The following is a 9,039-nucleotide window of genomic DNA, read 5'->3' on the forward strand; positions in this document are numbered from 1 at the left end:
GGGCCTGACCGCCGGGGACCAGAGACAATGCGAGTCGCTTGCCTGGTTCACCTCGTTTAACCCCGGAACAGGGGTCAGTGGATCTTAACCTTCAGTATGTGACAGAATCTGCTAGAATGCCTGTTAAAAATCCTGGGCCCCTCCCATCGTGGTAGGGTCCCCTCCCTAAGGAAAAAAAAAATCTCAAGGTAACCTGGCTCTGTGCCTGCATCACAACCTCCCTCATGACCTTGTAACATGAGACCACTTAATCAGGCTGCGCGCGCGCGCGCGCGCGTGTGTGTGTGTGTGTGTGTGATCATATACGGGAGACAAAGAAGTAGAAAGTATATAAAAAACGAGTCCACATGGCCATGCCGGTGAAAGTAATGTCTATTTTCAGTCTGGCTCATACACTTGTCTCTGCTGAGTCTGGCCATTTTGTTCACGTCTCCACACGATGCTAAGATCTAGCGTTTGCAAGGGAGGTAGAAAACCACACGTTCTCCACCAGCACGTGCACACACACACACACACACACCCACACAGAAACTGGCCACCTGGAGGCACCCGTGGCTTCTCAGAGTCACGTCTGGGATGCCTGGTCACCACCGTCAAGTGGGTCTCAGTGCTCATCCCCTTGGGCGGGACCGGGCGGCCTCGTGGAAAACACACGGACGATAATCAGTAGTGAGAAGGGAAGCCCCTACCTCAGTGCTCCCAGCTTCTGCCTCATGGTCCAAGGTCTGCAGCGAATGTTTGCCATGAGATCTTTCTGGAACTGAATATTCTGGAAGATTTGTTCTGGATCATTGCTGTCCCCTGTTTCATCAGCATTAAAGCTGTCGTCCAACTTGCTGAATGGATCAGGACATTAAGGAGGAAATCTGATTAGTAGAATTGCTTCCAGCAAGGACCTTGCCCAGGGTACATCCAACATCTCGCTGCCCCGGGGTCATCTGTATGAAGTTTCTACGCGTGGAGGGATGAGGGACCCAGGGAGGCAGAGAGAGAAGGTGGCGGTCCTGGCAGCCACCGAAATACGTGTAGTGGAGCCTGATGGCTTTAGTGGCTCGGGAAAGGAAGACGGTTTCGCAGCGTGAAATCTATTATCAGAAGACGTCACACCAAGAGATAAGAGGGTGCTTATGAACAATTCCTGGACAGCACCATCGTTGTGGGCAAAACAATTTCTCTTTCAGGCTGATTGAAATAGTCAGCTAGTTTTAAAGACGGGGCTCCTCCTTGTCCCCCAACTCTGGAGGTGAAATAAAGAGAAACCCAACGTTGTCATCCGGAGACCCTCCCCGCGTTCCTGCCTCCTTAAAACGGAGAGGCAGGACTGTCAGCGATTTCTTTAAGCAAGAGTTTAGCCAAGCGGATTTACGTGGGCAAATCTTTCAGGGAAGCGGTGACTCCGGAGGAGAACAATTTGTCAACGTGTAGCAATGCTTATTCCCCCTAACAATTAAGTCCGAGGTGACTTCTCAGGAGGAGGGAAAAGAGTCTTCTGCGACAGCTATTTGATCAATGATGCGCTTAGAAGAGAAAATCATTCCTTTGCTTTTCTCTAATTCCGACGGTTTTCATTTACCCCTAGGAGGATTTCCTTCAATTTCTCCAAACTGATGGAGGTTTTGATATACCTTTATAAATATTTAACAAACTGATGGAGGTCTTAATATACCTTTATAAATATTTAACAGATTCCAACGGCACTCCCTCACTTCTCCCTGGCCTGAAGCCTGTGCCAACAGGCACCTTATTTATTATGATGGATGTATTGCCCACTCCCTCTTGACATCGCATAATTGCGTAAACAGACAGAAAACAGAGGGCGCACGCCCGTGGGTTCGGCCGGGTTGGGGGACGCCAGGTTCGGGTCCCCCGGTCAGCCGGCAGGTACAGTCGCCTCCCTCTGGGCACGGAGTCGAGATGGCTAACCCGGGTGTGGAGAGCCCAGAGAAAGGAGTTTGGGAGTCCACTCTCAAGGACCGGGGGACGGAGCGGGGTCTTGGCCCTCAGGTCGGACGCAGGCAAGGCTCGGGGTGACCCAGGCTTCCCTTCCTCAGCACACCTGCGTCCTCCTCCCTGCGGGTGGGGGACACCAACTCACCCGAGCAGCAGGGACTCCTGGTACAGGCAGCGCTGGCCGGTGTTTCTCCGGATGCTTCTGTAGCGCTGGGACGCCCTGGCGGGCTTCATGGGGGCTGAGCCGTTGCCGGCAGTGTCCCGGGGAAGCAGGGAGGGGGGGAGGTCTGGGCCCCGGAGGTCTCCCGAGGGGAGCCCCTCCTTGCCCTGTCTCCTGATCTCCGGAGCAGGACTGCGACCGTGCAGCTGGCACCCGGCGAGGAGGCCAGCTGTGCGTGTGTGATGCGAAGGCGCCTGCCGCAGCGCGATTGGCCGGAGTCTGGGCCGGCAGAGGCGGGTGGCTCGGCCGGGCTGAGCCAGGGCTCATTAGGTGCCCCCCCCCAGTGATCACATCTGCGACCCCTCGGGCCCAGACGGGCCGCAGTGGTTTGCACAGTGCTTCGTCTCCATCCCCATGACTGGTGTCCACAAAATAATTAGGGAGAAGGCAAGGCAAGGCATGGCTTAGGGCTTTCCGTGTTTACGTCTCGAGAAAGAGGCTCAGAGGGGCGCCCGGGCGTCTCAGTCGGTCCGGCACCGACTTGGGCTCAGGTCGTGCTCTCGCGGTTCCCGGGTTCGAGCCCCACATCGGGCTCTGTGCGGACGGCCGGGAGCCTGGAGCCTGCTTCGGATTCCGTGTCTCCCTCTCTCTCTGCCCCTCCCCTGCGCGTGCTCTGTTTCTCTCTCGAACGTAAATACACATTAAAAAATTTTTTTTAACGTTTAGAAATCAACATTTTTGAAAAATTAGTCTAAAAATTGCGACAAATGATTCACATCAAAAGTAGTAATTCCTGGGGGCGCCTGGGTGGCGCAGTCGGTTAAGCGTCCGACTTCAGCCAGGTCACGATCTCGCGGTCCGTGAGTTCGAGCCCCGCGTCAGGCTCTGGGCTGATGGCTCGGAGCCTGGAGCCTGTTTCCGATTCTGTGTCTCCCTCTCTCTCTGCCCCTCCCCTGTTCATGCTCTGTCTCTCTCTGTCCCCAAAATAAATTAAAATGTTGAAAAAAAAAATTAAAAAAAAAAGTAGTAATTCCTCCTATCTAATTATCATAATATATGATTGGATACTAGAAATAGGTAATATGTTCAGATTAATCCATTTTTTTTTAAATTTTTTTTTCAACTTTTTAATTTATTTTTGGGACAGAGAGAGACAGAGCATGAACGGGGGAGGGGCAGAGAGAGAGGGAGACACAGAATTGGAAACAGGCTCCAGGCTCTGAGCCATCAGCCCAGAGCCCGACGCGGGGCTCGAACTCCCGGACCGCGAGATCGTGACCTGGCTGAAGTCGGACGCTTAACCGACTGCGCCACCCAGGCACCCCCAGATTAATCCATTTTATTCTGCCATACAGTTAAGCAAAGTGATCTCAATAAATCTGAAAAGCAAATCACTGGTTTGCACTAATTTGTTTTAATAAATCCCCATGGAACCTCAAGATTTGCTATTACCTCTGTCTCTACTCCAAAAAACCACAAATACACACACACACATATAAATATAGAAATAAATACATAAATACACACACACACACACATATATATATATGCAAAGAGGAGACAAAATGATCAAAATGTTAGTTGCACAGACAGCTTCAGAAAAAGCAGGATAGAAAAAATCTTTGAAATGCTCAGAAATAATCCCTATAGGTAAAGATCTCTCAAAGAATGCCAAAAAAAAAAAAAAAAAAAAAAAGCCAGGGGACTAACAATAATCTTACTTTTTTTTAAGATTCTTTTTTTTTAAATGTTTATTTATTTTTGAGAGAGACAGAGAGACAAAGGCAGAGAGAGAGAGGGAGACACAGAATCGGAAGCAGGCTCCAGGCTCTGAGCCTTCAGCACGGAGCTCGATGTGGGGCTGGAACCCACGAACCGTGAGATCGTGACCTGAGCCGAAGTCGGATGCTTAACCGACTGAGCCACCCAGGCGCCCCTCCAATTCTTACCTCCTTATTATGAAACTCTAGGGAGCCTCTTAACCTCTCTCCAGCCCAGCATTATCGTGCCGATTGATGTGGCCACACTTAAGAGCGTAAAATGTAAGAAAATCTTAATTTGATGATTATTAACATCACGCTGAAATATTTCTGCGCAACGTGTCGTTATTTCCCAAACACACTTGTAAACGGTGTTGGGGGAAAAGTAAATAGATAGAAAGCAAATGTTAGCGACTAGTGAATCCAGGTTGGGGGTCAGCGATATCCGTGGTGCTGTTCTCTCAACATTTCTGTAGATCTGACTTTTCTCAAAGTGCAGAAAAAACAAAAAAACCAATAAGATGTTACAGCTGCCTCTCCCGGACTCCTTTGCGTGAACATAGACAAGCTTCTTACTCTAAGCCTCTTTTTTTTATGTTTCTTTATTTTTGAGAGACAGAGACAGAGCATGGGGGGGGCAGGCAGAGAGAGAGAGAGAGGGACACACAGAATCGGCAATGCCAGCCCCCCCTTCTTGAGGTCAGCAAGTTTTCTTTCACCTTTGCATTTTGCAAGAGCGACTTTTCCGTTTTTGAGACATGTTTGCACGCCCGGGAGATTGTTCTAGGGAGTCTAAGGCCTTTTGTCTGAAGTCTAGAAATGCCTTTGGGGTCTGGGAAACGTCATTCGGGGTGGACGCCCTGGAAAAGATGTTTTCCAATTTTCCGAGTCACGGCTGAATTCGTTGAGACGTGAGGGTGCGTGTTCTTGGTGGTGGTGAATTCCTCATGACATCATCAGCTGCCCGTAAGTTTGAGACTGAGCAGACACCCTGAGATTTCCATCGGGGGTCACGTGACGGTTGCTCCTGCGGGAAGCTAAGGGGGGACTGTCACCGGCCCACGGAAGCCCTTCCGAGGGGGAGCTGATCACCGGGTGCCCTTGAGACACAAATTATAGAGCCACCCTGGGCTGCTCGGTTCTTGTGCTTTCTCAAGGACAGACGTGCATTTTTGCACAGGACCGCATCGAAACGCATCCACCGCCCTCGGACCTGGAAAAGGAAATCGAACTTTCTCCAAGGCTGGGAAAGATTCCTTGTCAAGCAGCCACTTAATCGTTGGCTGCGGTTTCTCCTCTAATGATTTTTAGATTGTATTTACCCGGAGATTCGGGGACTTGGAGAAAGTCCAGCAGAGCTGTCTCTGGGGGTGGGACAGCCTCCTGCGAGCGGTTCCCCCACACCCCTGCAGAGGCACTGTGCATCAGTCAACGGACGCAAGCCCCAGGAGCATCTGGGGCTGGGCTGAGCGAACAGAGCACAGCAGGTGTGGGACACAGCGTCTTCGTCGTATGTGGACCTACTGCCCAACCGCCAGGTTGGCCGTGTTCCTGCTTCCGTCCATGGGTGATCTTTTTAAATCCTCTCTTAAAAAACAATTATCTTCATTCCCCCCACCCCCCTTCAATTTCACTGACGGTTCTTTTCATCTTGTTTTGACCCATCGTTTCTTGCTTTGTAACGACCTTTAACAATCCTCTTTCTGAAAATGCAAAGCAATTTCTCCCTTGACATTTCCTTGACTGGCCCCAAACCAGACTTAAAAATGGACAAGCCCTCCTCTTCCCGCTTCTTTTCTTTTAGTGTTCTGCCTCCTTCTGTGAGAGTAAAGCATATTTTCGTGGGCCCACCCCATCTCTGTTGATTTTTCAATGAGAAGAGTTCACATTTGCCCGTGTGTGCCCAGAAACTGTATTCACACGTGAAACCTCTTCTTTTTTAAAATTTTTTTAAATGTTTATTTATTTTTGAGAGAGAAAGAGACAGAGTGCAAGTGGGGGAGGGGCAGAGAGAGAGGGAGACACGGAATCCGAAGCAGGTTCCAGGCTCTGAACTGTCATAACAGAGCCCGACGCGGGGCCTGAACTCATAAACCGTGAGATCACGACCTGAGCTGAAGTCAGACGCTTGACAGACTGAGCCACCCAGGCGCCCCTATTTTTGAGAGACAGAGAGAGACAGAGAGAGAGAGAGAGAGCAGGGGAGGGACAGAGAAAGGGAGACACAGAATCCGAAGCAGGCTCCAGGCTCCGAGCCATCAGCACAGAGCCCAACACGGGGCTCGAACCCACGAACTGTGAGATCATGACCTGAGGTGAAGTCGGACACTCAACCGACTGAGCCACTCAGGTGTCCCTCGTAAATTCTATTCTTATCTTAAATACCATCACACGAATGCTGTGAAGTTCTTTCTTACAACTCTGGGATTTTACACTTTTATACAGAAGCTAAAAAAAAAAATGGTTTACATATTACATCTTTCTCTAAGAGAGACAGGGCTTACTCTAACTTGTGTGACCAGTAAACGCTGGGTCTATCATTTGTTGTTTCCGCTAAGAATCGAATTCATCAACCACGATAATATGCGACCACCTTGGAGTTGGATAGTCTAGTGATGAAACACAGCTGTGCTGTCTGCTGGCTGGGCGACCTTGGAGCAGTCACAGACCGTCCCCGAGCCTTTAGGTCGCCGCCTACAGAGTAGAAGTAACCGCGAAGGGTTGTATGTGCCGTTGTGTGCGATGGGCCTAGCACAGTGCCTGGAGGGTAGTAGGAGCTCAAAACTGGCAAGTCTGTTTTATCGTTATGTCTATAATTGTATTGTGATTTAATGTCTATTTATTTATTTATTTATTTATTTATTTATTTTATTTTTGAGAGGGGGCGGGGAGACACAGAATCCGAAGCAGGCTCCAGCTTCTGAGCTGGGAGCACAGAGCCTGACGCGGGCCTGGAACTCTCGATCCGTGAGATCGTGACCTGAGCTGAGGTCGGACCCTTAATCGACTGAGCAACCTCCCCACCTCCCCCCGCCAGGGGCTCCAAATCGTCTTGTGACTTAAATCTCACTGTGAAAGTGTGGCTGGAATGGTTCGGGCTTAGCGATTCTATACGAACAAGTGTTATGTGACCCTTATTACCGCGATCATTAACCTTATTGTAACTTCAGCATCGAAGTGTGATTAGAGTGGTTTCAGAACTGTTTATTTCATGATGACTGACCTGATTCATGTAAAGAATTTGCAAAGGAGGTATACTGCAAGGCTATTTCTTTTTCTTTTTTTTTGCAAGGCTATTTCTTAACTGCACGATAGACACGCTCTGTGTGCTCTCTAACGTTGCCTCAAATACAAATAAAAGTTCATAATTGCCTTCCTTCTTCCTAAGGAGCCACAACAAGCTTGAGCAGTGGCCGATCGCCCGTACGGCATCTAACTGCGTGCATTCACCGCAGTCGGCTGTGGGTGGGGGAAGAAGCCTGCCAAGGCCCAGAGATCCAGGGATTCCTTCCCAGAGCTCACGGGGAAGCAGGCTGATCGTTGAACCGGGCGGTGCCGTGGAATTGAACGTGCGGGCCCAGCCCAACTGCAGGAGAGAAGAAATTCGTTAAACGGTACTTTTCCCGGGGTTAAAAAAGGAAGACCAACCGTCGCTGATTATGACAGCGTCTTATTACGTTTCTACGCTGCTAATTTGGAAACTGTGATAATGCGGACTACGTGATAGAGGAGACGAGGTGCCATTAGGTGCCGTCCCTTGGAGATTTTTCCTGTTGGGTGCGCTCTCACGGGATACAAGGCCTCTCGCTGACGTGAGCTTGTATCTCACCTCGGTGCCCCCTGTGCCATCCGCTTGAATGCTGTCCCGATTCCCTTCCAGAGCAAGGCGCAGGGAGTAGGAATAACGCCCAGCGTCAGGAAACCACTTGGGCGGTGGCAAAACAGAGAGAAAAGCTTCACGAGGACGTGGACAGGGAAACGGCAGGGACTGATTGCCAAAGGGTGTCTGTCCGTGCGGCACGCATCGGCCCCGGGAAGGCTAACAGACTCCGGAATGGAGAGCCGAGCGCGTGTGACCGAGAACAGCACCGTGGGAGGATTTGACCACGACACCCAGCGCTCCAAAGAATGACGTGTCTGGGCGGCCGTGGTTGAAGACGGACCCTGCAAATGTCGCCTGCCTGGTGGCTCCACTCGGCCCTTCAGAGAGGGCTGGTCGTTCCTTGTTGGTTTCACCATACGATGAAACACGATCCTGTAAACAAATTAATTTCCCCCAGGACTTTTGAGAGCATCCTAACTGCATTATCGTTTTTCTGCATAAAGGAAGCTTAGTACAAGAACAATTACGGAATGGGCTTCAAATGATCTCCAAACGGCCGTGAAGTGGAGAAGGCCATCGGCAGAGATGTGGGGATAACACGAACCACGTTTTGCTGGCTAAAATCTGGGATCATTTATTCTGAAAGCTGTGCTGACCCTTTCCTGTTCTTCCTCTCTCCTGGCAGAAACCCTTGGCCATCCTCATTTAAAACTTTTCTCTTCCTCTCCTGCTGTCCATAGCCTTTCTGCTCTGTCCCCTCCAATCCAACATAATGTAGAATTCCCAGAGTAGAATTCCCAACTTGACCTATCCCGGGACGAGCTGTCAGGGCAGGGCCAGGGAGCGTAAGCAAATGTGCCAGAATGGTATGGAGTGAATTAGCACATCCATTCATGTGTTGTTTTTTTAAAAATTATTTTTAATGTTTATTTATTTTTTTAGAGAGGGAGAAAGAGAGGATGAGCGGGGGAGGGGCAGAGAGAGAGGGAGACACAGAATCTGAAACGGGCTCCAGGCTCCGAGCTGTCGGCACAGAGCCCGACTCGGGGCTCGAACTCACCGACTGTGAGATCGTGACCCGAGTGGAAGTCGGACGCTTAACCGACTGAGCCACCCAGGTGCCCCTCATGTGTCTGCTCATCTGTCATTAAACAAATCCGTTTTTAAACAAAAACCAAAAGTAAATTTGTGAAGAATTGATAAGACAAAGGGCTTTGGGCTATGGGTAGTAAATGGTGAAGAAGTGACACGGTTCGTTGTCTTATCTGGCGCCAAAGGGGGTGCAAAGTGTCCTTCCTGCACCTGCTGTTTCCCAAGTACCTGTAGTTCAAAAACAATCCGTAAGC

At 50.0% G+C, this 9,039-nt stretch overlaps 1 protein-coding gene across 1 annotated transcript in view; it reads right to left on the reverse strand.

Moving 5' to 3' along the window:
• The window catches only part of TMC3 (transmembrane channel like 3), a 39,986-nt gene extending 37,802 nt beyond the window's left edge, over positions 1-2,184 (reverse strand). The window contains exons 1-2 of the mRNA XM_030317241.1: positions 2,096-2,184; positions 690-836 (exon numbers count right to left, since the gene is read on the reverse strand). Coding sequence (XP_030173101.1) covers positions 690-836; positions 2,096-2,184 — 236 coding nt within the window. The remainder of the gene's footprint in view (positions 1-689; positions 837-2,095) is intronic.
• Positions 2,185-9,039: the final 6,855 nt, after the last annotated feature.

This window comes from Lynx canadensis, chromosome B3 (assembly GCF_007474595.2).
Source record: "Lynx canadensis isolate LIC74 chromosome B3, mLynCan4.pri.v2, whole genome shotgun sequence".
Lineage (NCBI taxonomy): Eukaryota > Metazoa > Chordata > Mammalia > Carnivora > Felidae > Lynx > Lynx canadensis.